The sequence below is a fragment of the Hemicordylus capensis genome, chromosome 6 (assembly GCF_027244095.1).
Source record: "Hemicordylus capensis ecotype Gifberg chromosome 6, rHemCap1.1.pri, whole genome shotgun sequence".
NCBI lineage: Eukaryota > Metazoa > Chordata > Lepidosauria > Squamata > Cordylidae > Hemicordylus > Hemicordylus capensis.
The window spans coordinates 784,574-812,157 of NC_069662.1; the positions used below are offsets into that span (position 1 = coordinate 784,574).

Consider the following 27,584-nt stretch of genomic DNA (forward strand, 5'->3'; position numbering starts at 1 on the left):
TCCTCATCTCAGCTGTGTTCGCACTGACGGCAACCTCTTCCTCCCACACGAGACGGACACCAGCAGCGTTTCAAAACCACTTTTAATGGCGCACACGTCCCCCCCAGCATTTACAGACAAGCGTCACAGAACCTCAACCCGCCCCCCCCGGAAAGGGGAGCACAGCAGACCCGGCTTCCCCCCACAAGGAAGCCAGCAGTTCTATTTACAACCTTAATAAAACGTGATAAAAATCTAGGAAGATGGTTGGAGAAGTTCAGCAGGGATCTACTCCCACCCCCACCCCATGGGGGCCCCATCCCCACATGCCAGCAAGATCCCACCGCTCTTCCTTGCAGGGGGCAAATCCCACCCCCTGGACTTGGGTCTTGAGGGGCGTTTCTGAGGGGCAGGAGTGACATCTGCTGGGGAAAGGGGGAGGTGCAGAATAGCACCCAAAGGTGCTGCACCCTCTGGTGGGAGACAGGGAGTCCGGCAGGCCCAAGGCCTATCCCGGGTGGGGGGAAGAGTGGGACTAATCAGGGGCAGGCCATGACCCCCGCCCCCCGCTAGCCTTCTCAGGAGGAAGCCATCCTGCAGGGCTTCCTCCATGGACTGGAAAGGGGTAAGTGAAGCTGAAGGAGGGGGCAGCCTTGGTGGGGAGGGAAGAGGGGACGGGCTCGCCAACTGGCCCTCCATCAGCGCACATGCAGAGGGCCCTCCTACCTTGCCAGGCTGGGAGAACGCGCCCCGCCCCCTGCTCAGTCCTCTCGTGAAAAGGATAGAAGATTAAAACAGCCCCCCCCTCCCCTGCCTCTTAAAATGCAATCCTAGGCTACAAGTTAAATACTGAAGTCCAACGGGGGAGGGGGGAGGGCGCCATGTGCCCGGGTCAACACGGGAGCCCCCCCCCCCCGGTTAGGATTCACACATAGCAGCAGCAGCAGCTCCCTGAAGTCCCCGCGCGTGCCCAGACAGTACGAGGCGGCCACCGCGGCCGGGCGCCCTCCTCCTCTACGAGTGGCTGGCGGGCAGGGGGGGGCCCTCGTCCTCGCTCTGGCGCAGCCGCTTCTTGGCCCGGATCTCGTTCATGGCCTCCTCAATGGAGCGAGTATCTCTCTTGTTGGCAACGGGAACTGGGAGGAGGAGGAGAGGGGTGAGTGGGCGGAGGGGCCCAAGGGCCAGCCCCTCTCTCTCCCCAGGCGAGGAAGCGCCCCCGGCCCCCGCCCCGGCCTTGCCCTGTTCCAGCCCGGACGGGCTGAGCTCTCTCTCGCTGGGCTGGCGGCTCTGAGCAGCTGCTCGGTCCCGGCCCATCGTTCCTTAGTCCACACAGGTACAGCCCCCTCCCTCCCTCCCTCCCTCCCTGCCTCCCCTGCTGCTGCTTGGGACAGCTGTCGGCCATAAGACAGTGAGACACCGACCCCACCACACAATGCAGCAAGAACACACCGTCAGGCACCCGCAAGATCCCACCGCGAAACAGGGGCAGCTAAAAGAGCAGCAGACTAAAGCTGATGAGAAGCAGGAAGGCGATCGCCACCCGTTTTCAAGAGCTGCTTTACAAAGGAGGACTTCAAGTCCAGAAGCGGGACTGAAAAAGGCTCTAGAGACTCGGCGTGGGCCAGAACTGTCTGGAGCTGGGGCACCACCACGCACGCCAACACTCTGCACCAAGGCTCCAAGGCACATTTTCAGGAGAGGACAGCAGGGACCCAACAACGGCCTCTTCGAGCAGGGTGGCCACCTCCCTGTGTCATAAGAAGAGCCTGGCTGCTGGATCTGGCCCAAGGAAGCCTCTCTAGTCCAGCACCGTTTCCCACAGTGGCCCACCAGATGCCTCCAAGAAGCCCCCAGGCAAGAAGTGAGTGCAGGCCCCTCTCATCTCCTGCTGCTGTGGCTCCCCTGCAACTGGGATGCAGAGGCATCTTGCCTCTTTAGGCGGGAGGTGGCCTATAGCCACCAGACTAGTAGCCAATGACAGTCCTCCATGATTTGTCTAAGCCCTTCTTAAAGCCACCCAGGCTCGTGGCTGCCACCAGATCTTGTGGCAGAGAATTCCATAGGTTAATTAAGCATTGCGTGAAAAAGTACTTTCTTTTGTTGGTCCAAAGTTTCTTGGCTCAGGTGCCCAATTGACAGGTCTCGGACTTCTACATTCTTGGGCACCACAATCTTCAGTCAATCCATAATAACAGGATTGGACCTTTGTTGGGAGCATTCAGCTTTGGAAAAACCTTAGCATCCAAGTCAGCACCCTAAGGTTTCACAGCTATGCTTAATGCAGAATGTTTTGAAAGCACATCTGCGATTTCTTGTATTTTGCTTTGAATTGCAATGAATCAATAAATATCCCGATGCTCTCCAAGAGTCTTGAGGGAGCACCTTCCTCCAGGAAGCCTAAGCGCCCTGCTGGATCAGACCAAGAGAGCCCCTCCACCCACCAGGCTCCTCCCCCAGTGGCCTCCAGATGCCCAGAGGAGAAGTCCAGCCTCAGGGCTGAAGGAAAGAGCCCTCCTCGGCCCACAGCACCTGCTCCTCAGAGCGAGGCTGTTCCACACGGCCAGCGGCCACCACGAAGCAGGACCCTCTGGGGTCTCTCCAGAGCTTCCTGCGCTTCAGTCCCATCCCAGGAAGCGGAGACGTTGCCCTTCCCCTCCACACCCCCCCCAGCTCCCCCCGCTCCCGGGAGCCTGCGCTCCTAACCTGGAGAGCTCAAGAGGCCTTTGCTTTCCTGCCAGAGAAGGAGCTCCCCCTCCTGCACCTTGCCCAGCCCTACAACCCCCTCTTCGCAAGGGGGTGGCGGGACCTACAGGTGGCACCTGCAAGCAGGAAGAAGCCCGCACGCCTCGAGACTGCGCAGGGGGGCTGGCCTTCCCTCCGCCCTCCCGACTCCCGCCGGACCCGCAGTCCCCTACCGCAGCCGTAGGCCTTGTTGGCCTCCATGGTGTGCGCGGCGTCCTTGGCAGCCACCTTGCCGATGAGGTGGCTGTACTTGTCTTTGTAGTCCGTGTTGGGGTTGACCACGGTGGGCCCCTTCAGCGCCTCCTCCTCCGCCTGCTTCTGAGCCAGCTCCTGTCAGGAACAGAAGGGGAAGCATGGGGGACTGGAGGAACTGGGCACAGCGCCCCCCCCCGCACTCCGCTTCAAAGAGCTGGGGGGCAGGGGGCTCAGAGACCATCCCGGTGGAACGCCAGAAGAGCAAGCTTCCCGCTCCTCTTGTTCACCCCCTTACTGGAGGCAGGAAAGACGGCAGAGTGGCTGAGAGTCGGGGAGGCTCTTGGGTCCTGGAGGGGGGGCTCGCCTTCTGAGGGCCAAGTGGTGCAGTGGTTAGAGTGCTCGCCTAGGAGAGCTGGGCTCAAACCCACCCTTGGAGCTTTCGTAAAGCACACTGGGTGACCTCTGGCCAGGGAGGCTTGCACGGGCTCCGCCTAGCCTGCCTCACAGGGCTGGTGCAAAGGTAAAAGGGAGGGGAGAACCACACACACTGCCCTGAGCTCGGAGTGCCACAGAGAGAGGCAGCTGAACCGGGGCGAGGAGGCTCAGGGGCCGCTCAGCCCCAGACTCTGCCCAGTCCGACTAGGAGAAGGCAGCCCCAAAGGAAGTGGGGCGGGGTGGATGGAGCCTGGGTCCCAGGCAGCGATCCCCCCCCCGCCCCAGTCTGGGCTCAGGTGAGCCAGCCCTCCCCACTGGGCCAGCGGAGCAGCTCCTATCAATGCAGAGCGCCCGGCTACGGTCCCGGCCACCCTGCTTGTGTGAGGAGCTGCTTGGAAGCCCCTGGCGGGCTCCTCAGACCCCTGAGCGTCCCTCTGGCCTCCTGAGAGGGCAGCCCAAGCCGGGGGGGGGGACGCACGCACCTTGAGCCGGCGCTTCTCCTCAGCCTGCTGCGGGTCCCACTCCTCTCCCCGGCGGTAGGCGTCCAGCTCCTCATCCAGCGGGGCGAATTCCTGGGAGAGGACATGGCCGTTAGGACGGGGAGGGGGAGCCTTGGAAGGGGGCTGCTTCCCAGCACAGAGACCCAGATTCTGACCAGCCCCAAGCTCTCGCTTGCCTTCTTAAAAATCATGACGTAGCGCGACTCCTCGTCTTCGCCAAAGGAGAAGGAGGTGAGGCCGGCCACTTCCACCACGTCGTGCCTGGAATGGGAAGTGGGAAGCGGGAGCTCAGAGCAGAGCCGGGCCGACACCGAGGCGGCAGAGGCGCCTCCCACGGCATCGCTCCGATTCACACAGTGAACTGTCGTGGATTAGTACCAGCCAAATGGGAGAGAGAGCTATTTCGCAGATGGCTATTGCTACAAACATGGCTGATATATTTAACACACACCTCTTTGGGCATCCTAAATTTGGGGTGTTGATTTTCAGTACCCTCTCCGCTGCTTTAAATTTAAGACAATGCAAGGGAAGAGCAATGAGCTAACATTCCTTATGTACCAGTATTTTTATGAAAATAATCTCCAAGGAATGCTTTGGATTTATTTGGACATGAAGTGTAATCTGATCTTCTTCTTCTTCTAATCAAGTATTTCACTCCAGAAGTCTTTGGTTACTGGAAACACATTCGAGACATTTGTGCAAAAAATCAGGACGGCTTTTTTTGCTTTTTAAGTTGTGTTTACTACATACAAGCAAATGGGCTCAAGCAGCTCAGGGACCAGAAAGAACTCCAGTTAAAGTTGTCCAGAGAATCCCCCTCACTACCCCGGAAGCCACCACCCAGCTGCCTCCAGGGTGGTGCCGGCTGCCACTGACCGGCAGGAAGATTATTTCTGCTGCGGTAGGATCAGGAAACCTGGAGGAGGGAGCTGAGAGAGAGCAGCCCCAGCCAGCTCACCCAAGCAGGTCTCCGTCCCACAGACCTGGTCAGCCCGCTCCTCCCCCACCCAATCACGGACGAGAGAGGTGTCCGCCATATACTGGCCTGGCGTGCAGCAGCAGAAGGGTGTTCCCAGAGCTCCCTGAGCCTGCAGGGTCCGGAGAAGAGCCAGGAAATGGAGCTGGCCTCAATTGTTTGGGCTGTGTCCCCCACCCCCACCAGTGGCTGCTGCTGCTGTCTCTCTTAGGCTTCTTTTCTAGATTGTGAGCTCCTTTGGGGACAGGGGACCATTTTAGTTATATCTATGTCAACCGCTTTAGGAACTTCTACCGTCGTACTGGTAGCGGCCTGCCCAACTTCCACCACCACCACCACCACCACCACCACCTCTCTCTCTCTCTCTCTCTGCCTGCTACCTGAGAAATCCCCACCCCAGACCCCCTCCAATCCTTTGCTCTCCCAGACACATCCTTCCCCGCAACTAGCTCAGATCCTCTGTGTCCTCAGCACCAAACCAAGACTCCACTGATCATACACAAAGCCCCACCCCCTGCCCCCACACACCCAGGAATGCTCATGCCAGTCCTGGGCCTAGTGAAGCACTACAACCGACAGCCCAAATAACACTCTCTGAGTTGGAGGGCGAGAGAATGTAGACAAGGCTTCCTGGAGGAGTCAGGCCCAGAGCAAGAACCCCTCTCCCCAGTCCTCACCCTGCCCTCTCCTCACACCCACAGCCAACCCAGAGGAGATGGCCCCACAGACCCCCGACCGGCCACTGGCAGCAATCCTGACCACACTACCCACCCAAACAGCCAACCCCGAGGAAAGCCACTCTGGACAGCTGGTCTCGGTCCTTCCAAACAGGCTCTTGCTGTGACACCCGGCTGCTGCTGCTGCTGCTAAGAAATGCCTCTGAATGCTCTGTACTAGTGAGCCCACATTGTCAAACTTGCAGGGAACCGCCCAATAATCTTCCAGCTGGTGGGGCCTTGAGGGTCGTCATCTGTTGTGAGACCTTTTCCCTTTCCAGGTGCCCGGTTAGGCAATCTCCAGATGCCGAGTGTTTGTCCTTGAGGATGGGCCTCCAAGATAGGCTGGGGATTCTGTTGGTGTACCGAGCACCCCGCTGCACTTCAGTCTCCCTACTTGACCTGGCAGGGGTGGCCTCAGGGGTGGCCTTGGGTTCCCCCAGACTTACTGTCCATGCTGAGGCCCCACTAATAGGGGCGACTCAGGACATCATGGACACCACGGGCCTCTCTCAATTGGGATCAGGCCCCACCCACATGTCTGGACAAACTTTGGATCTGGCTTTTGCTGGCCAGGGAATGAATAATCTGGAGGTGGGAACGTTTGAGAGAAGTCCCTTGTCGTGGACAGATCATTATCTGCTGGGCTTTAGTTGGACTGCTTCCTCTGCCGGGGTGCTGGACCAACTAGAGTGGTTTGCCCCCAAGAGGCTTATGGATCTGTTGAGTTTTCAGACAGCCCTCGAGGAGCTTCCTGTGTCCAGCGCTGGTGACTCTGCCGAGGCCCTGGTGAATCTCTGGAACACGGAGACAGCCCGGGCTATGGACATGGTCCCTCCTAAACGCCCTCTCTGGCTTGGTGGAGCCCATTCTGCTCCTTCGTTTTCTGAGGCGCGTAGGGCAATGAAACAACTCCAATGGCTGGAACGATGTTGGAGGGAGAAGCATGACGAATCCGACCAAACATGGGCTAGAGCCCATTTTCGGGACTACTCCATGGCGGTGGGGGTGGCGAGGAAACATTTCTTCTCCACCTCCACTGCAGTGTAGGCCAGCAGAGTGTCTCGTGTAGCAAAGTTATTGCTTCGCACATCCCCCTGTAGAATGGAGAAGGAACCATCTACTGCCTGCTGTGACCAGCTTGCACCCCACTTTGCATCCATGCCAATTTGGACACCAGAATTTTGATCGTTCCAGCAGATGTGCCTCAGGTACCATCTGGTCTGATCATGTTGGATTCTTTTAAGTCGGTGCAGCCTGTGGATATGGACAAGATCCTGGGCAGTGTGCGGGCAACACTGTAGACCCTTGCCCGTTGTGGCTGAAAACATCTGCCAGGGATGGTACAGGCAGGCAGTTAGAAGCTATCATCAATGCTCCATTGAGGGCAGGACATCTTCGTGCTTCAAGGAGGCAGTGGTGAGACCACAAATTTTTAAAAGCCCTCCCTTGACCCCTCCAACCTGAACAATTACAAACCTGTTTCTAACCTTCCCTTTGGGGGCAAGGTGATACAAGTGTGTGGAGGCATCTCAGCTGCAGAGGGTCTTGGATGATACGGATTATCAGGATCCCTTTCAATCTGGCTTCCATCCTGGATATGGGACTGAAACTGCCTTGGTCGCTCTAGGATGACCTACGCCAGGAGCTTGACAGGGGAAGTGCCTCCCTGCTGGACCTCTCAGCGCTGTTGATACCACTGATCATGGTACCCTTCTGGACCACCTTTCAAGTATGGGGACTGGAGGCGCTGCTTTCAAGTGGCTTCAGTCCTTTCTTGGAGGGAGGGTCCAGAGGGTGGTGGGGGGAGACTAGTGCTCAGCTCCATGGCCATCGGCCTGAGGGATCCCACAGGGCTCAGTTTTGTCCCCTATGCTGTTCAACATCTACATGAAACCGCTGGGAGAGGTCATCCGGGGACTTGTTGTCAGCAATATGCAGAGGACACTCCGCGCTCTCTCTCGTCACCTGATCCTAAGGAGGCAGTAGATATCCTGAATCAGGGCTTGGAGGCTATGAGGGGCTGGATGTAGGCTAGTAAACTGGTACTGAATCCAGACAAGACGGAGGTGCTCTTGGCCAGTAGGAGAGCCCATTGGGATGAGGGGGTTCGAGCAGTTCTGGATGGGATCGCACTCCCCTTGAAAGAGCAAGTACACAGCTTGGGAGTACTTCTGGATCCCGCTCTGCTTCTGGAAGCTCAGGTGGAGGTGGTGGCCAGGTTTGCACGGCTTCGGCTAGTGTGCCAGCTGCGTCCCTTTCTCGAGAAGGCAGATCTGGCCACGGTTTCCCATGCCTTAGTCACATCATGGCTGGATTACTGTAACACAGTGCGTGGGGCTGCCCTTGAAGACTATTCGGAAACTGCCACTAGTGCAAAATGCGGCAGCTAGGGTTTTATCCAGAGCTGCCCGCTGGGATCACATCACACCCATGCTGAAAGAGCTGCACTGGCTGCCAGTTTGTTTCCAGGTCCAATTCTAAGTGCTGGTTTTGACCTTTAAAGCCCTGAACGGTTTGGGCCTGGGATACGTGAGGGACCGCCTGCTCCCAAGGGTTGCTGCCCACTTGACAAGGTAGTCTGGAGGGGGCCCTGCTCTGAGTGCCGACAATGAGGGAGGCTTGGCTGTCATGCATATGGGACAGGGCCTTCTCTGCTGAAGCTCCCAGGCGCTGGAATGCTCTCCTGGTGGCCATCCACTCCTCAGTCTCCACCAGTTTTTAGAAAACAAGTAAAAACATGGCTCTTCAACCAGGCTTTTATACGAGTACAGTTTTTACCGCTGCTGCTTTGTGTTCTGCATTACTGTTTTATAAAACTTTTCAAATATATATATATATATACACACACACACACACACACACACACACACACACACACAAGCTGTTCATTTTGTATTTTGATTGTGCATTGTTTTAATTATATTGTAAACTGCTTTGGGATTACTTGAATGAAAAGTGGTTTAGAAATCAGACAATAAATACAAATAAATAAATAAATTTGCCCCCATGACTCACAGGATGCTGCGCTCAATCTTGCTCATGGGCTGGAATTTCTTCTTTGTTTGGCTACTGTCCTGAATGAAATCCGACACCTCCTTTTCCATCTAGAACAGAGGAATTGGGGAGATGGGAATTGGGGAGATGGGAGAAGAGCAAGTGGGGCAGGAACAAAGGGGTGACCACACATCTCCTCCAACCCGATTTGGGATGAAACACACCCGTTTCCTGAACTCGACTTTCTGGCGTTTCTCTTGCTCCTGCAACTTCTTCAGCCGTGCAGTTTGTTCTGTGGGGAGGGGGAGAAGAGTCAGGGAAGGGATACAGGTAATTTGTCTGTCTTGTTTTATGTGTTTTTATTGGATGTTTTTTACTGTTGTGTTATTGTGAGTCACGCAGAGAACAATTTGGCAAGACGCTGCAGCCACGGGCTGGCCTCTGCATCTGTCGCTTTTCGGGCTGCCAACATTCTGGGACACAAGTGGGGAGGGGGGTCATTTCTGCAGGCACTCTCCCACTTCAGGCCTTTGAGCTCCGGGCCCTGCAGCCGCAGACACCTCCACGGCCTTGAGCAGGTGGGCCCCAGCCTTGGAGCCCTTGCTGGCCACGTGGCTCAGAGGGCGGTGGCAGCGGCTACTGCTGGGGTACCAGAGCCCTCATGGGGGTGGGGCAGGGGCCAGGCAGCAGCACGCTTCCAGGAGAGGCAGCCCTTATGCGTGCAACACCAGGCAGCAGGAGGAGTAATGCCACCCTTGGCCTCACAGCCGCTCCTGGACTCTCCCTGCCGCTTCCCTGGAGCCAAAAGATGGGGGGGGGAGAGATGGTGTCCTGGACGGAACCCTTTCCCCCCAGAAACATGGGACACCCCAGCTTGTGGGCAACCCTAGTGGCCAGCTGGCTCCTGGGGCCCAGTTGCTGCTGCTGGGCTGCCACTTTGCCCACAGCAGGCGCAAGGCAAAGCCACTGCAAGGGAGCCTGCCCTGCTGGATGTGGGTAAAGCCCGGGAGGAGGCCTGGAGGAAGCCCAGCCCAGTGGCTTGGGGGCGGGGGTCAGAGGGGGCGCTGGCAACCCGGACACCTGGGTCCTCTAGGGCAGCAGCAGAGCAGGAGTGGGGGCAAGCCCTTCTGAGCCAGGGAGCCTGGACCCCTGGGGTGCAGGGCGAGCAGAGGAGAACTAGGACACCTGGGTCCCCTGGCAGGAGGGGAGGGTCACGTGGTGGGGGCGGAGCGAGGGAGCAGCAGGAGGCTAGATGGGCCGCGCAGCCAGACACCCGGATGGTGCTGCCCGGGGCCAGGAGCTGGACACCTCCGGGGCCCCTTGGCGGCAGGGGAGCCCGCCCGGACGCCTGGGTCCTTCTGCGGGGGAGCGGGGCTGGGGAGAGGAGCTAGGACGCCCCCTGCGTCATGCTGGGGGGGATCTGGGGGGTACCTAGGACGCCTTCTGCGGGGGGGGGCTAGGACGCCTGGGTCCTTCTGCGGGGGGGGCGGCTGGGGGGCAGCTAGGACACCGGAGTCTTTTCCCGGAGGCCAGGGCTCCCCCCTTCCTCCCTCTCCCCTCGGGGCCCCCGGGGGGGGCGCACGGACCCTTGGCGCGGCGGGCCTCGCGGTCGCCCAGGCCCGGGGGCGGCTCCATGGCGCTGAGGATCGAGCCCAGCAGGTCCAGCTCCGCCATCTTGCGCTCTGCCGCGAGCCCCGCCCCTCCTCCGCGCGCAGCGCCGTGACGTCAGGGCGGGGGCCCCCCCGGCAGCGATCTTAAAGGGGAGGCGGGGCCGGCGCGTCGGAGGGCGGGAATCAGGACCTGCCCTTGAAAGCGGCCCGCGGCCCAGGAGGCGGAGCCGGAGAAACGCGCTCTTAAAGGCGATGTCCCTGCCCGACCATTAAAGGCCCAGGGATGGAACGGCCGCCTCGAAGAAGGGAAGTCCCGCCTCCGCGCCGGAAGGAAGGCAGGAAAGTGGCAGCAGGCCGCCTGCTGCTCCGCCCCCGAGCTTTGCTGCAGATGTGATGTGAACCCAGGAGCAGCCGGCCCTGCTGGTGGATCAGGCCCGAGGAGGCCTCTCCAGTGCAGCCTCCTGTTCTCCAGGCCATGCATGATATGTCTTAAAGCCATCACCACATCCCGTGGCACTGAGTTCCGTCGATGAACTGGTGTGTGGAGTGAAAAGGCACTTCCTTGTGTGGGTCCTTAATCTCCTGGCCATCAGTTTCATGCGAGGACTCCTGGTTCCAGTGTGTGAGGGAAGAATAATTTCTCTCCCCGTCACCCACGCCATGCATAATACTATAGACCCCTCTCTCTCCCTTTCGACTGCAACTCGTAGGAGGAATCCCCCTATTGCCCTTTCGCTGAGGACGATTATTATTATTATTATTATTTACATTTTATATCCTGCTCTTCCTCCAAGGAGCCCAGAGCGGTGTACTACATACTTGAGTTTCTCCTCACAACAACCCTGTGAAGTAGGTTAGGGTGAGAGGGAAGTGACTGGCCCAGAGTCACCCAGCAAGTCTCCTGGCTGAAGGGGAATTTGAACTCGGGTCTCCCCGGTCCTAGTCCAGCACTCTAGCCACTACACCACGCTGGCTCGATGGAAGTTGTAGTCCAACAAGGGGAGGCAGGAGAGAGGGAGGGGTCTATAGTATTATGCATGGAGTGCGGGGAGAGCACGTTGCTTGTCTGGGGACCCCAGTTTTGGACCTTGCAGCAAGGCAAAAGCCCACCACCCTCCTGAGCCATGGGCTCCCCTGCTGAACTCTTACCAGGGGCGTAGCAAGGTTGGAGTGGGCCGAGACAAGATTTTAAAATGCCCCACCCACCCCCAAGCTCAGCTCAGCTTATGAAGTAAACAAATCTTAACTGAGGCTGAATAGTGGTAACAAAAAGCAGAGTAAAATTTCTATCTCTCTCTCCTATGTGCCACAATAGAACATCATCCTAAATTGTTTTCTTAAAGGTTTTGTAAATTGTGGACGATGCAAGTCATTTCATGGTACTAGAGAAAGACGTGCTGTTCTGGTCGCTCCAGGTCTTAACAGATAGTAACTGGCCCTGTCCAGCCCCAGCACAGTACCTCCAATTGCTGATGTCTATCTTATGTTTCTTTTAGATTGTGAGCCCTTTGGGGACAGGGATCCATCTTATTTATTTGTTTGTTATTTCTCTGTGTAAACCGCCCTGAGCCATTTTTGGAAGGGCGGTATAGAAACTGAATAAATAACGACAACAACAACAACACTCACATCAATTTTGGAGGGTGAATACAAATAAAGGAAGCATGGATAGGTGTGCAGCTGGGGGAGTCAGTCATGTGACTTGCCTCTGGGGCCCCCCCAGACAACTGTCTCCCCTTGCCCTATTTTAGTTAAGCCCGTTTCTTACCATTAAGACATTTCTCCTAATGGTCACCTGAAATCTGCCGTCTTGTCGCTAAAGCCCATCCGATCTAGCCCTGCAGCCCTCTGTGGCAGTAGAGAATAAACCTTGGCCCTCTTCTGTCTGCCAGCCCTTCTGGGGTTCAAAGTTTGGGAGAGTGCTACCATGCCGGCCCCCACCCCGCTTTTCTTTTCCAGGCCAAACCTATCCAGGGCCCCCACCACCTGGTCATTGCTCTGAACCAGTTCCAGTTGGTCTACATCAAGGGTGACAACTAGAGGGTCTCCAGGTGCTCTAGGACTACAACTTCCATCATCTTCAGCCACAACTTGGGAACCAGAGCCCAACAGCAGCTGGAGAGCCTCAGGTTGGTGTAGCACCCAGAACTGGGCACAGGACTCAGGGGAGGCTTCACTAGCACAGAATGAAAACGGAAGGTTTACTTCTTGTGACTTGGGAGATGGTTAATGCTCAGAGGGGCACCTGGGTCATTTTGGAGCCTGGACCTAAAGGCCTTGGGAGGGTGCACCACCCTGCTGCAAGCTAAGCATCTTTTTTTAACATGTAGGTTCTTGAGAGCACAAATCACACACCCCAGGACAAACTAGAGAGGATTTGAGGGCCCCCTTTGGCCCTGAAGTCCAGGGGTAAGAGTGCCTCTCTTAATGGTGCCTTACATCACATCTGCCTTTTTTGCTGCTGCATCGCAGAACGGACTCATGTTCCGCCTGTGACTGACTGCAATCCAGGGACCCTTTCCACGTGTGCTACTGCCAAGCCAGATATTCCTCATCCTGTGCCTTTTTTTTTTTTCCTTCAGTGAAGAACTTTGCGACCCTGTCTTTGGAATTACATTTTGTTAGTTTCAGCTGTTTTCTGTCCTTTCAAGCTTATTTCAAATGGTCTCCCTTGGCAATCCCTCCCACTTTTGGATCATCTGCACATTTGGCAAGAATTCCTTCCACCCCTTCATCTACCATAAATAAAAAGGTTGATAAGCATCAGGCCCCGGCCACAACCCTGCAGTGCCCCTCTCCACTTGAAAGCTCTGTGGAGGAGTCTCCAAGTAGTTTTCTAGCCCCCATTTGGCCAGTTTGCTTTCCAAAATATCACGGGAAACTTTGCCGAGTTCAAGATCAATTATGTCCACAGTATTCCCTCAACCCACTAAGCTAGTCAATTCCCCACCACCCAAAGAGAGGTAAGATTAATCTGGCAGGATGGATTGTGGTTGACAAATTGATGCTAGCTTCTACGAACCAAGCTGCTGACAAACGGACCATCTGCTCTCGTGTTTCCCCAACTAGGGTGGAACCCTGCTTAGCAAAGGGAACCATTCATGCTTGCTGCCACAAGGCCAGCTCTCCTCCCTGTTCTCCAGGATTTCCCAAAGGTGTGCGGTCCCAAGAGTACACCAGCAAGCTGGGAGGTTGGAATGCCTCTGGGCCTGGGCTCAAGCCATGGGTCAGGAAATACCTGCAGCCCGGATTAGCACTCCACGCGCTCCCTCGCCCTTCACGCCCCTTGAGTGAAGTTGCACACGCTTCCCCCTTTGGAGGGAGAAGATGGAGGCAACCTCGGCCGGCACTTCTGTCCTCTGTCTGCATTTCGCCCTCCTTCCTCAGCAGCAGGCTGGTCGTTTCCTTCCTCTCCCCGCACAGGGTACCTGGAAAAGACCTCCTGGCTGCTCTTCGCCACCATCCTCCTCCCCCTCAGCAGCCTCTGCCCATTCGGAGTCAATGGCTGCCGTTTGAGCTGCTCCTCTCCGTGTGGCTTGCGGTGCAGCCTTCCTTCCATTCCTCACACGTGTTTTCTCTTCTCCACTTAGCAGCCGGGTTGTGTGTGCAGCTACCGTGGCTTCTTCTGCGGCCTCCCCATCCTCTCTCACTGGAATGATTGAGGACGGCACCTTTTGTACCCTCCACCCACCCTGGCCTCCTTAGCAGTTCTGCAAAATTGTTTTGGAGCCAATGGGGAATTCTGCAGGTGAGGGAGCCCCACCTGATTGCAAGAGGGCGTGGGGTGAACCCCCTCCCAGCATCTATGCCTTCCCAGCTCACAGCTGGCCCTTGGTCTCCAGGCTGCCAGGCACAGGTAGGCTTTGGTGGGCAGACTTTATTGCAAACTCAACAGGAAACCAAGCCCTGCAGCCCTCTTGGATGGCTCCTTAGTGACCAGCTAGCCTTCTCTTGCAACAGGAGGCAAGCGACACCATCAAGGCCCCCCGCCCCCAGGTTTCCGGCGTGAGAAGATCCTATGCAGAAACTGCCCCAAACCCAGCAGTGGGCAGTCCTGGGGGCCACTTTCCTGCGCCCAAGCACTGCCTGTGCAGACGCCTTCCTGAGGCGAGGGAGCGGGGAGAAGGCCCCTAAGCACCCCGACTCTGGAGTCAGAACACCCGGCCCTCCCGGCTCCCTCTCCTAAGCCTGCAGAAGATCACAGTCCAAGTGAGGAGGGGGGGGGGGCGAGGGGCTGCACTTCATACAGGCCAGGCCAGGGGAGGCTGGAGGACCCTCCTCTCCCCAGCACCTCTTCAGGAAGACAAGTTTCAGCTGGGCCTCCAGTGCATCCCCGCGGGGAAGCACGCCTCAGGGCACACGCCTGCTCACTGCTCCCACCGCAATCCTAGAGGAAGGGCCCCCGAGGAGGGGCTCTCTGTGTCCGAGTGTGTGTCCTCCGAGCGCAGGCATCCAGCGGTTCTAGGCCACGCCGGTCTTCCAGGGTCTCGGCGTGGAGGCGACGTCTGTTCCCAGCAAAGCATGGACTGTTGCAGCCACATGGGGCAGGCCCTCCTCTTCCAACACGTGGCTAGGGGAGCAGAGCAGCTCCTGGGGAAGAGGGGGTGTGGGGGGGGGGGAGTAGAGATTAGAGCACCTGCACGGCCTCCTTCCCCGGGGAGGGCCTGGCCGGCCTGCCAAAGCCCTCCGCCTTCTCAGACAAAGACCATGGCCTCTTGGGCTTCCTTTTGCCCCTCTCTGCAGCAGCCCAGCAAGGAGATCCTGTGGAATTCAGTGGGACCAACCTACAAGATGGCTCCTTGGGCTGGGCAGCCTGCCGGGCGGGCCTGTGTCTCTCTCTTTCCTAGAGCAGCCAGGGTGGTGGGGAGGTTTCAAAAGAGGAGGAGGGAGGGAGCTGTATGCCTTTGAAGGAATGCTCCCACATGTTCTTTCATGAACACAGTAATGACAGAAGCTGATCTGACCCACTGAGCGGCTAAGAGAGGAAAGAGACAATGACCCACACACTAAGCAAAAGAGAAGCAACCAAGCTTGGGATGGGGGGGGGGACCATTTCTTAGCATTTTCACAATGTACAGCACACACTTTAGAAGAACATAACAAAAGCCAAAGAGGCACACACACCAAAAGGTAAATTTACAGCAAATGTTCTAAAGGAAAGAGGAGAGCCCTTTAAAAAGAATCATCCTGAGGAAGAAGAATGATAAATAGAGCACAAAAATATTTACAGTTTTGTACATGCTTAAAAAGACAAATCTTTACAATATCCCATAGTTTTCTTCTCTTCAAATATATATATATATGTATATAATATATATATATATAAAATATATAATTTAACGTGTTTAAGGCAGCAAATGGGGACAGACCACAAGGAGCTGGAACTTGGGCTGAGGGACCTGAAGTAGGCAAGTTCCTGATCCCTGTCTGGCCGGGGTGGGGGTGGGGGGTCCCTTTCCCAGCAGGTCCATTAAGGCATTTCCACTCAGCTGCTGCTGCTGCTGCTGAAGGCGTCTGTGTCCTGGGAGTATAGGGCAGATACCAGAGAACTTGGACCCCAAAAGCATAGCTAGGAAGATTTTCAGGTGGAATTAAACCCACACAAGGGACTTCAGTGGCAGGAGAGGGGGCAGGGCGGGGGGGGGAGAGTATTTATCTCAGTTGTCTGAACTGCACATTGACATTAAGATGGGAGTGCAAGTTAATTCAGCCAGGCACCGAGGGAGGGGCTGCCTAGAGGAAGAGGAAAGAGTTCAGAAGAGTCAACCCTGGGAATGGTTTCCAACTTGGCTTAAAGAGACACAGTTGGAGGGAAAACCACCACCACCGATATTTAGGAAGGCTGGAAGGGCTGCGCTTAGACCGGCAGCCATCTTGGCGCCAAACACTTGGAACCCTCCAGGGGTGGACAGACCAGGAACTCCATAAAGTGTCCAACTGCACGAGCCACCCCACCCCCTGCCTGATGCACAGCAGGGTCCCCAAGCGGCTGGAGAAAGTGGGCCATGACTTGGGGAAAAGCAAAGTGCTTTCCGTGGCATGGGAGGGGAGGCAGCTTCTTGGCAAGAAGAGGGGCAGATTTGGGACAGAAGCACATGGCAGCAGGTGGGGCTTGCAGCAAGCCACGTGAAGTCAAAATGGGGGCAGGCTGTAGTGTGCCTGACGCCAGCCAGCTGGTCTGGTGGGCGCATACCGCAGGCGGGCCAGGAGGCGTGCAACACCGCTTCAGTGCACACAACCAAGGGAGGGAGGAGCCCTCAGGGGCTCCCTCCCTTCCGGTCAAAGCATTTCTGGAGATCAGACACCTTTGCTAGCGACAAGGCACAGGTGCAAGCAAGTCGGGATTCTGGAGGAGGAGGAGGAGAGCCTGCTGGGGAGGGAGGTCTTCAAGAGGGGCGCCTGGTGTGCGTGCGGGTGGCAGCAGAGGCAGAGAGAGTGACAAGAGCACAGAGGGCAGGGGTGGGGGGCGCACCAGCCTGGCCTGCTTCCCCTCTGCTCCTCGCTGACCCCACCCTTTCCCCCACTTCCAGGAGAAACTTCGTCCCTGGGGAGGGATTTGTGCAAAAGCCCGGCTGAGCAGCCCAAGGAGGGCCCCGCTCCAGCAGAGTTGGGCACGTGTCCACCACCTCCACGGGGCAGGCCAGGCCCCAGCCCTCGGGGGGGGGGAGCTGCCCCACTTCCCCCCTCCTCCCTCAGTAGCCACAGAGCTTGCGATAAGCGAGGTACAGCAGCAGCATGACGGAGACATAGAAGAGGCCAAAGCCTGCCAGGTGCTCAGAGAGGGCGCTGGGAGCCAGAGGACCCCCTCTCCCTGCTGGCGGCCCCACCACTACAGGAGGCAGCAGGGCTTCGAGGAGGCGCAGCAAGCCACAGACGTTGCCTCGGAGGAGGATGTCGGAGGCAGAGCAGAGAGACACCTGTGGGGGCGGGAGAGAAGACAGGAGACACAACCGGTACAGCCACATCACGGAGAGCAGAGGGTGGGCCATGGGCACCAGAGGGACGCCTCCCAGGTCTGGGGGGGAGAGAGGCCTGCTGGGCCAGGGAAAGGCCGCCCCCCGACACACACACACACACACAGCGGGTACCAACCCTCCCCTGCCCCCCCCCGGGGCCGCCAAGAAGCCCCGCCTCACCTCTGGGACCCCCAGCTGGCGGCAGGCAGTCAAGAAGCTCTCCACATTCTTCCGGCTCTTCATGGCGTTCAGCTTTGGCTGTGAGAGAGCAGTGAAGAAGTCTGTGTGCGCCTGGGTGTGGGGCGGAGCGTGGCCAAGGCATGGGGAGCCCCGCAGGGGGGGTCCCTAGGGCCTGGCCTGAGCCAGCGGCCACTTGGGAGGGGGCCAGCCCAGGCAGGAGGCACTCAACTCCAGCGGCCCTGGAGGGCCCAGGGCTCCTCCCCGCTCGTCACCCGCACCCAGGGACCGCAGGGGCAGGCTCACCACCGCCGGTGAGGGCACGTGAATGAAGGGCACGGATCGTGGGCGCAGATGGTTCACCAGTTGGCAGAGGACCACCCCATTTGCCAGCGCCTCGGCCAGGTCCTCAGCAAGCGTGATGTTCAGCTGCAACTCAATGGCCTGGAGAGGAGAAGAGAAGAGGGGGGAGGAAAAGAAGGTGGTCACGGGGGCCAGGGAGCAGAGAAACGGCTAGCCATCTCTGGGCACAGAGTTCTTGGGAAGAGCCACTTTCTTTATTAAACCAAGCCGTGTGGCTAGTCCTCATGGCTACAAAGACAGGCTTGGAAGTGTGCCAAGTCTCCAGGGTTTGGGGGCTGGGAGGGGTGCCAAGGAAGGCTTCTGGCTGGGCTACAAAGGCAGGGGCTCTTTTGTGCTCAGCGTGGCTTCTGCCCTCAGCCTGTTGACTAACAGGAGCAGGAGGAGGACGAGGAGGAGGAGGAGAGGCGGCAGCGGCAGCAAATATGCCCCCGATGTGGGTCACAGAAGCCAGCCTGTATCGGCCCAGAGTGCTCTCTTCTCCTCCCCTCCAGCCCTGGCCTCTGAGCCCCCAAACATTCACGCGGCCCCAGCCAAGCCAGAGTTCCTTCGCCCTGCACAACACGCCAGAGGAGCCCAGGGCGTCCCTGGGAAGGGCTCTGCAGCCCCTCTCCCCCCACCCCCAGGCAGCCGAGACAGGGCGGAGAGAGACTCCTGCCTGCCACCTGGGAGAAGCCGCTGCCCGTCTGTGCAGACCAGACTGAGCGAGACGGAGCGATGGGGTCTGACTCAGCAGAGGGCAGCTTCCTGTGTCCCTGTGACTGCGGGGGCCTCCACACCTTGCGCAGCTGAACAGACAGCTCTCTCTCCTCCAGCGCGTGCCATCCAGTGGGCAGCCTCCAGGGGCTGCTGAGCTCCGCTGAGGAGGGGTCTGGAGAGGAGAAGGAGAAGGAGAGGAGAGGGGAGAAGGGGCGCCGCTGGAGAGCAGCAACGACACCCCTGGCGGGTGGAGAGGCGCAGGAGGTCGAATGTCCGGCCCTTCCAGCTGGGAACACGACCGACAGAAGGCAGACCGGAAGAGGCCCGGCAGGCTGCAACCTGGGTGGAGAGTCCTGCCACGTGGCACTGCAGGGCGCGACTCCCTCGCCCCCGAGAGAGACTAAGCCAGCCACCCGCTTGACTGCGCTTGCTATCAGGTGATGCGGGGGGGGGGGAGGCCGAGGGTCTGCCCTGCATCACGCAGAAGGTCCCAGGTTCAAGCCCCACCAGCCCACGCAGGCCCCTGGCGGCCCCTCTGGCAACAGGCCTGAGCAAAGCGAGAGAGCCTGGCCAGATGGCCCCAGGACTGGTCTCGGACTCCGGGGAAGGCAGTTCCACAGGCTCAGCCAGGCCGCCAGAGCCCAGTTGCGGGCGCAGCCCGGAACGCACTGAGGCCCAGAGCACAGACCCGGCCCGGTGAGCAACGGGCCTCCCTTTGGGTAGATGCAGGAAGAGATGGCCGTGGGCGGAGAGGGACCTCTGGGGCCAGAGTCTCTTTCTCTGGAGGGGCCAGAAGCCCCTCCTGCCAGCGTGGGGTGGAGTTCCCTCCAGAGAGCCCCCTCGGCTACTTACTGGCGCTCCGCTGGATGCTGCTCCGTGAGGAGGAGGAGGAGGAGCGGAAGAGGAAGCTGCTGGGTTTCTGCGCCGAGCTCGGCTCGCGGGGCGAAGGGCTGGCAGCCAGGGAGCTCTGGAGCTGAGCAGGATCTGCCAGGCAGGAAGGGGGCTCAGCCGGGCAGCCCCTGGAGAGGCAGCCTCAAGCCCCAGCGCCCTCCCCCTTTCCCCTCCGCAGACCGGAACGGAATGTGCACCTGCAATCCGTGTCCTCTGCTAGCCGGGATTCCCAGATGCTGTTGACTGCAGCTCCCATCATCCCCAGCCCAATGCAGCCGTGGATGATGGGAGCTGGTGTCAACAACATCTGGGAATCCCTGTTACAGGCAACACTGCCTAAAACCTTTGGGTTGCCTTGAGCGTGAACCGAACCGCTACACCCAAGGAGGGGAAACTGCTTCAAAGAGACATCTGGGGAGCGGGGGGGGGGGGGCAGTGGTGGTGGAGGCTCCTGTGCTCCAGCTGCATTGGGAGAAACGTGATTTCCCCGCCTGGCTTTGGAGCACGGAAGACTGGCTGTCCTCTTGCGGCAGGAGGGGGCGACAGTGGGCAGCGTTTGGCTTGCCCAGTTGAGCAGGTGACGGGCTTGAGCCGGTCCTGCACAAAGCGTCTCCAAAGCCAACTCAAACTCGCTTTTCCAGATCAGTAACTGGACTGAACCCCAATGCTGAATGCTCCAACTCCCTCCTCCCAGGAGACACTCCTCCCCCCTGCCCCCCACGGCGAGAGGTGAGGCCCCCAGCCGGACTGACCTGTGTGGCGGGCGGCTTGTCTGGGGGAACCTGCCAGTGGCTCAGATCCCTGCAAGAGAGGGGGGGAGGTGGGGCGACACCGTGACTCTGGGCCCGAAGGGCTCCCTTCCGCGCCAGGCCTGCCTCTCCCTGGCAGCTCCACAGGACCAGGGGCCACTTCAAAACAGGACCCCGGGGGTCCTCGAACGTGGGGTGATGGGAGTTGTAGTCCAAACACCACACGGGGATGATGGGCGCTGTCGTCCAGCAACCTCTGGGGACCCACGTTTGAGGACCCCTGCACGGCCCATGCCCCGCATGGAAGCCATCTGCATGACGGTTGTGAAACGGTGCTCTGGCCATACCTGGCTCCGGTACTTCAGCTGCGAGAAGCTGCTGCCGCTGCCACTGCTGCTCTCTGCCAGGCCACTGTTGAGAGGAAGAGAGGCCCCCCCCCGCCATATGCCCATCAGGCACATCGATGGAGACTGCCCAAGGACCCACCCAGCTTGTAACGGGGCACTGTGGGTACCCCCCCCCCGCACGCTCCCAACACCCTCTCCCTCCACAGGCACTCCCCCCCCCCGCCAGACAGCAGACCTTCCATGAGAGAGAGCCCCCACCCCACCCCCACCCCCGACAGGGGGCTCTGGAGAAAGGTGGGGGGGGAGAGAGCGGCAGAGCCCTGTGCAAACGGGGGGGGCAGGAGTGCTTCGGGCAAGGTGTTAAGCAAGCCTGTCTGGCTGGAGGGAGCAGTTCTTCCTGCATAGAGCTCAGCCTCGAAGGGGGACGGGAGAAGAGCCTGGCTGGATCAGGCCCCAGGAAGCCTGTCTCGTCCCGCAGCCCGTCTCCCACAGGGGCCCAACCAGATGCCTCCGGGAAGCCTGCAAGCAGGCCACGAAGGCAAGCCCCTCCTTGGCCACTGGGCGTCACAGGCGGACCCTGGGTGTGACCGATAGACTTGTCCTGGGTGAATTGGTCTAAAGCCCTTTTAAAGCCATCTGGTCTTGTGGCAGTGAATTCCACAGACGAATGGTGCACTGTGTAAAGAAGTTCTTCCTTCCACCTGCCCCAAATTTCCTGCCCATCAGTTTTGCTGGTTGTGGGAGCAGGAATAACAGGGGACATTTCCTTGCAATGATACACCCTAGGAGGGAGAGGGCAGCTGGGGTTGATCTCTGGAAGCACTTTGGCCTTAATAGCTCAGACATTGCCGTGGCCTCATTATCCTAATGGGGGGGGCGGTGCCCAAGGGAGGCACAATTGCAGTTACGTCTGTCTCTCATCCCACCCTGCCCTAGAGAGCTGCACTGCCTGCAGACTGGCCATTCATCAGGTTAACCACATGGCTCTACCTGATGAATGGCCAGCCTGCGAACAGCGCAGCTCTCAAGCAGGGCAGGGAAATGAGGAGCAGCCCATGTTGCTGCTGGGGGGAAGCAAGAGGCTGCCGAGCCTCATCCGATGCCCCACCCCTCGTCAGGAGGAGCAGCTGCAGGAAGATCGACAGCAGCGAGGCCATGGGCCACCATCCTGGCGACTGGCAAGGCAGAGGGGGAATAGCTGTCCACAACACACACACACACACACACAGGTTCAAAGTCCAGCGCAGCTGGGGCCAGAGACACTTGGAAGGTCAGGGCCAAAGTGTGACCCCCTCCGGCCGGGCCTGCTGCTAAGGGGGCAAGGAGGGACCCTTGAATGAAGCAGTGGCTGCTCGCTCCTGCTGGGCAGAGCAACTGGCTCCACTCAGCCCAGCCCAGCCCAGCCAGCAGCCCTTTCGGGAAAGGGGAACAAAAACCCCTCTGGGGCACCAACGGCTGGGACCAGCGAGTGTGGGATGTCCTCCGGGAGCCGCTTGGAGCAGGCCGCCGCCCCCCCGCCCTGGGTACCTGTCGCGCCTCTCCGCCGCCGCCTGGCTCCACAGGGGCCGCTGCTGCTGCTGCTGCTGCTGCTGCTGCTGGCGCTCCCTCTCCTGCCACAGCTGGAAGACCTCCGGGGGGCGGCGGGGGCGCTCCTCCCCGGACAGGCCAGCCCCACTGCTGGCCCTGGGAGGGACCGAGGGAGGAGAGGGGTCGGTGCACAGGATGGATGGGCCCTTCTGGACCCGGCCCAGCCGGCCGGCCCCCCCAGCCCTGGGGCTGCAGAGGCTCCAGAGGGAGGCGGCTGCAGAGCCAAGAGGCCCAGAAGCCCACCTGCCAGCCCGGCCAGCAGGACACCTCACCAGTGCTGCCCCCAACAGGGGTGGAGGGGGTGGAAGAGGGGCACGTGGGCGGAGGAGGAGGAGAAGCAAGGATCTCTGCTTTCAAACCAAGTTTCAGGGAGTGCCCAACTGGCATGGGGGAAAGGAGGCTGCATCTGGGGGGCAAAGCCCTTCCCAGGGGCCAGGGAGGGACGCCAGGGAGGGACGCCAGGGGGCGCTGCGCACCTGCCGGCGGCCAGACCGTGTTCGGCAGCACCTGCCTTCGGGAGGGGGCTCTTCCCAGCCCTGGGCTGCTCCTAGGAGGAGACCAAGCAAGAGAGAAGCCAGGAGTCAGCCCATTGGGGCCCCCCCACCCACAGCCGCGAGGAGGCCGCAGCAGGCAGCTTGTGGGAATCGCCCACCAGCTGGCTCGCTGGCTCCACAGCCGACTCAGGAGCCGCGCCTCGGGTGCTCTGTCCCACAGCAGCACAGGGGGAGCTTCGGGGGGGCCCCACCAACCCTCGGGGGGGGGCCCCACCAACCCTCGGGGGGGGGCCCCACCAACCCTCGGGGGGGGGCCCCACCAACCCTCGGGGGGGGGCCCCACCAACCCTCGGGGGGGAGCCCACCAACCCTCGGGGGGGAGCCCACCAACCCTCGGGGGGGAGCCCACCAACCCTCGGGGGGGAGCCCACCAACCCTCGGGGGGGAGCCCACCAACCCTCGGGGGGGAGCCCACCAACCCTCGGGGGGGAGCCCACCAACCCTCGGGGGGGAGCCCACCAACCCTCGGGGGGGCCTCATTTACCTCCACGGATGCCACCCCCCGCGAGCCGCCCTCCGGCCGGCCTGTCGCCACCTCCGCCTCCTCCTCCTCTCCGTTGAGGCTGCTGTCAATATAGTCGATCTGCTCCAGCTCGCCGGCGTCGACTGCAGGAAAGAGAACCACCGCCTGCTTTCACCCCCCGCGGCCAGGCCTGGGGCAGTCCCCGGGGCCCAGCCCTCTCCGCCCGGCTGCTCACCGGCTCCGTTGCACCTCTCCTTCAGCTGCTTGGGGTCCCGGGCCAGCTCGGCGATGCGGAAGGAGAGGTCCGAGAACTCATCTGTGGACTGGGAGGCAGAGGACAGGGGTGGGTGCCGGAGCCATCCGGACGCCACCCACCCGGGGGGGGGAGGGAGGGGCGTGGGCCCACCGGGAGCAGCCCTCCTCCGGGTTCCGACTGCCACGGGGACACAGGCCACGGGCCAGGCGGCCCCCTGCCGGGAGCGCAGGAGGGTCCCCCCGAGCAGAGCAGAGCTCCCGCACCTCGTTCCCCGACCAGCGTTTGCTGCCACTGTCGACACTGTTGAAGCCGGAGTCCAGACCGCCATATTGCCGCAGGGGGTAGAAGTCATCTGGGAGGCTGCCGGGGAAGACGGAGCATGTGGGGGGGGGGCAGGAAGGGCCCCTCCCCCAAGACCCACTTCTCAGAGGGCAGCCCCAAAGCAGCCTCCTCCCAGACACCGTCTCTCGCCAGCCCAAACCGGCCCTGCTCTTCACGAGGGGGTGGGCAGTCTTGCTCCCGGGCTCCCCTCTCCACCCGCCCCAGGCTCAGCTCCTCCAAGGCCAAGTGTCGACTCCTGGCCCCCACAGAGCCCCCCTGCGGTTGTCCTGGGCAGAATCCAGGAGGGGCTGGCCATGGCCTCCTCCCATGCCTTCCCGCAGCTGGAGGACCAGCGGGGATTCAGACGGGCAACCTTCTGCTTGCTAGCCCAGCATTTCCCCGCTGTGCCACTTACCACGTTCCAAAGCCGGTGGGGCGGTTCCCGCGGGTGAACTCCGCCAGATCTGACCGGGCTCTGCTGCAGGCCTCAATGTTGAGGTATTTGAAAATGTGGATCTTGCCCTTCAAGCAAACCTGCGGCAGAGGAGACCTGGTCACGGCCCAGGCGCCCCTCCCACAGAGCAAAGGCAACGTCTTGGTGGGTGCCCACCCCCTTCGGGATGCCCATCCAAAACGCCCAGCCCTCTCCTGGGCCCATCTGAAGCAGCGCCAGCCCATCTGCCTCCCAGCCAAGATCCGAGGGGGCCCAGCCAGGGAGCGGGCCAAGCCACCTCCTGGCCGGCCGCCAGCAGCCCTGAGCACAGGAAGCGGCCTTCAACGGAGCCAGGCCACCTCTCCATCTCGGCCAGCACCGACTGGCAGCAGCGGTGGCTCTCCCAGGCCCCGCCCGGAGATGCTGCCGGCTGGGCCCTCCCGCATGCCAGCTGCGGGGCCTGGGCTGCCATCTGGGGAAGCCTCTCCGCAGGGGGAAGTCTGGCAGGAGCAAGACCGTTCTCCTGCAAGCCGGGCTGGGGTGGGGAGGAGAGAGGCCAGGAGGGCCAGGAGTAGGGGGGTGTCCGGACGTGGGGCAGAGGAAGAGAAGGAACGAGCCGGGGGGGGGTCCTCCAGGGACAGCCCGGGGCCTGCCCTCGCTGCCCCCGCCCCGGCCTCACCTGCGCAGGGGGGAACTGCAGGGGGTTGTTCTCCAGCAGGATGCTCTGCAGGTGCCTCAGGTGCCGGTAGCAGACAGGGATGCGGGCGACACGGTTGCAGGAGATGTCCAGCCGCACCAGAGGCAGGTCGGCCAGCTCTGCGGAGGCAACGGGCCGCAGCTAGCCACTGGCCCAGGGCCCTGCAGGCTCCCTGGCGCTGCGCAGGCCCCTCCCACCGAGGGCCCCTCCCTCCTGGGGAGTGCTGCCGCCCCCAAGAGAGGAGAGCTGGTCTTGTGGGAGCCAGCATGACTTGCCCCCTTAGCTAAGCAGGGTCTGCCCTGGTTGCATCTGAAGGGGAGACTTGATGTGTGAGCAGCACTGGCAGAGATTCCCCTTCTTAGGGGATGGAGCCGCCACTCTGGGAAGAGCATCAGGAGGTTCCCAGTCCCCTCCCTGGCAGCATCTCCAAGACAGGGCTGAGAGAGAGACTCCTGCCTGCCACCTGGGAGAAGCCGCTGCCAGTCTGTGAAGACAAGACTGAGCTAGATGGACCAAGGGTCTGACTCAGTCTAGGGCAGTTTCCTCTGTTCCCAGGCAGGCAGGCAGCACTCACCTTCGGGCAAGCGGCTGAGCTGGTTCCGCCGGACGTTGAGGTCCCGAAGAGACTCCAGGCCAGCCACACTCGCCGGGAGGGCCTGCAGCTCGTTGCTGCTGACGTCCTGAGGAGAGACGGGTGAGAGCCCCGGGGGAGCCAAGCACCCCCCCCACCCCGCCTCACACACCCGCAGGGGGGCAGGGGAGGCCCTGCAGGTGCCCGCTGTGGGGCTGTGAGGCAGCCGGCTGGGCGGGGGGAGGGTCACGGGGGCCTCTCTGGGACCCCCAGCCGGCCCCGTGCCCCTGCGGGAGGCCCAGCTCGCCTGGGTGTCTGGCTCCTGGGGAGAAGGGAGGCTTCCAAGCAGGCGGCCGGCAGCCTTGGGATGCCCCCACCGCCCAGGGCAGGCCCCGCAGCCAGACCTGGAGGACTCCGAGGGGCGAGGAGCCCCGGCCTGCGGACCCCCGCCCCCCCGCCCCCCCCCCCCGCGGGCACCAACTCACCAGCTGGCGGAGGTGGCTGAGGGCGCCGAGGTCTTCGGGCAGGAAGGCCAACTTGTTGTTGCTGGCGATGAGGACCTTGAGGGGCAGGCGGCAGAGGCAGGGGGGCAGGGAGGCCAGCTGGTTCCGGCTGCGGAGGGAGGAGAGGCTGCACTCCGGGGGGGCCGAGAAGCAACCGGGGGGGGCTGCCGGGGCCCCACCCCAGGCTGGGAGGCTGCCGCCCCCCACCCCGCTTCCCCGGGCCTTACCTGACGTTCAGGTAGGTGAGGGCCTGGAGGTTGGCGATGGCGGGGGGGATGCTGCGCAGGCAGTTGTGGTAGAGGCTCAGGCCCTCCAAGGACACCAGCTGGCAGGCGTCTTCCGGCACCTCCGCAAAGCGGTTGCGGGACAGGTCTGCGAGGCAGCAGGAGGAGACGCCACCCGTGAGGCACCCTCAAGGCGCCCAAGGGGCTCTCCCCCCCCCCCGCAAGGCAACTGAGCAGCCACAGAAGCTGCCTGCCCCCCCCCCCGCCCCCGGAAAGAGGCCCGCACAGAAGGGAGAGCGGCTTAAGCAGGAGGAAAGGGAGCCGGCCCCCAGGCAGACCCAGGGAGGCCTCCTCTCCCCAGGCGGGCGGCAGGCTCTGGGCACAGCTGGCTGATCTGCCACTGCCTTCTGCACACTCTAAGGGCGCTCTTGAGAGGCGTCCCCCCCCCCCCACGGAAGGAGCACGGAGGGGCACTGCCCTGCAAAGAGCTGCCATCCAAGCTTCTCTGGGGCTGGTCCAGGACAGCCCCCAATGCTACGGCGGGCGGGGGGGGGCCATCCAGTGAAAGATCCTCCTGAGCGAGCCCTTGCAGGGCAGGAACAAGGAGGCCTCTCCCATGCCCTGCCCTGCCGGAGAACGGCTCAGCGGATTGGGCCCGTGTGGAGCCAAGCTTCCCATCGCCAGCCACGCCATCTGAGGCATGAGGGTCTGCTGGGGGGGGGGCTCCGCTGAGCCGCCGGGCGCCCCGTGGCTTCCCAGCCGCCCCGCCTCTGCTGCTACTGCCTGCCTCGGCAGCCCGCCAGGGCTAAACCACGTGGCCCTTGCAGACATGCAGGCCCCAGCCGGAGGTCCAGAGAGCTCAGGCCCTGGGCTGGAAGTTCAAAGTGGAGGAGTGCCTTGTGGGAGGGCAGAAGCTGGCCCGAGAGGGTCCCCGCAGCCTGGAGACAAGGGCGGCACACCGGAAGGCCTCTCCTGGCGGGTCCGGAGAGGCGGCCCCGGCCCCAAAGCAGCTCCTGGGACCGCTTCGAGTCTGGACGAGACCAGCCACGGGGAGCCAGAGCGGGCACAAGTGAGCGTGCACAGCCTCACTCCTCTACCCGGCCCACCCAGCCACCCCGCCCCTATTCCCCTTTGATCCTGCAGATGCTGGGACCCAATTCCAAAGCAGGCAGAAGCGGGAAAGCTCCTTGGGGGGCAAGCCCCACGCCATCCTCAGCCGGCAGTGGCTGCAGAGCCAAGGCGGCCCAGAGAAGGAAGACCGGCCCGGGGCAAAGGGGTGATCCTGCACCAGCTGCTTCACTGCGCTGGGAGGCGCTCAGCTCTCACCTCCCACTCCCACCAAGAAGCTGATCTGCATCGAGTCGGGCCACCGGCCCATCTAACCTGCTCTGACTGGCAGCAGCTCCCCAGGCTGCCCCCCCCCCCAGTTCCTGGAGCTGGAGCTGCAGCCTGGCGCCGCTGCTGAGCTCCAGGTCATCTCAGAGTCCCCCAAAGGCGCCAGGGACCATCTGCTCGGCTCCCAGCACTCCTGCCCCCCCCCCACCCCTGCCGCCAGCCGCTGAATGCAGCCTTTTCCAGGCTGGGGGTGGGCAGGCAGGGAGCACAGGGCCAGCCCCCAAGTTAACAATAGCGACAGAGCGGCCTGG

At 61.1% G+C, this 27,584-nt stretch overlaps 2 protein-coding genes across 3 annotated transcripts in view; both read right to left on the bottom strand.

The window, feature by feature from the left end:
* Window positions 1–64: 64 nt before the first annotated feature.
* SPAG7 (sperm associated antigen 7) lies at window positions 65–10,284 on the bottom strand. Its single transcript, XM_053259541.1, has 7 exons — window positions 10,127–10,284; window positions 8,765–8,832; window positions 8,562–8,650; window positions 4,028–4,112; window positions 3,834–3,923; window positions 2,895–3,051; window positions 65–1,115 (listed from the first exon to the last, which is right to left on the bottom strand). Exons 1-7 carry the CDS (start codon window positions 10,212–10,214, stop codon window positions 994–996), a joined length of 699 nt encoding a protein of 232 aa, XP_053115516.1. The 5' UTR covers window positions 10,215–10,284; the 3' UTR covers window positions 65–993.
* Window positions 10,285–14,007: 3,723 nt separating this feature from the next.
* LRCH4 (leucine rich repeats and calponin homology domain containing 4) overlaps window positions 14,008–27,584 on the bottom strand; it is a 35,346-nt gene continuing 21,769 nt past the window's right edge. Inside the window, exons 2-18 of one of the 2 annotated variants that reach the window (XM_053259482.1) lie at window positions 25,942–26,086; window positions 25,697–25,823; window positions 25,215–25,320; window positions 24,623–24,759; window positions 23,926–24,044; window positions 23,453–23,549; window positions 23,169–23,256; window positions 22,955–23,076; window positions 22,393–22,463; window positions 21,857–22,012; window positions 20,330–20,393; window positions 19,986–20,034; window positions 19,195–19,326; window positions 18,423–18,514; window positions 17,590–17,727; window positions 17,287–17,364; window positions 14,008–14,740 (exon numbers count right to left, since the gene is read on the bottom strand). In XM_053259482.1, the coding sequence (XP_053115457.1) occupies window positions 14,612–14,740; window positions 17,287–17,364; window positions 17,590–17,727; window positions 18,423–18,514; window positions 19,195–19,326; window positions 19,986–20,034; window positions 20,330–20,393; window positions 21,857–22,012; window positions 22,393–22,463; window positions 22,955–23,076; window positions 23,169–23,256; window positions 23,453–23,549; window positions 23,926–24,044; window positions 24,623–24,759; window positions 25,215–25,320; window positions 25,697–25,823; window positions 25,942–26,086 (1,850 nt within the window). In that variant the 3' untranslated portion in view covers window positions 14,008–14,611. Of the gene's footprint in view, window positions 14,741–15,189; window positions 17,068–17,286; window positions 17,365–17,589; window positions 17,728–18,422; window positions 18,515–19,194; window positions 19,327–19,985; window positions 20,035–20,329; window positions 20,394–21,856; window positions 22,013–22,392; window positions 22,464–22,954; window positions 23,077–23,168; window positions 23,257–23,452; window positions 23,550–23,925; window positions 24,045–24,622; window positions 24,760–25,214; window positions 25,321–25,696; window positions 25,824–25,941; window positions 26,087–27,584 lie in introns of those variants that run through there. The other variant, XM_053259481.1, reaches the window with a different exon arrangement.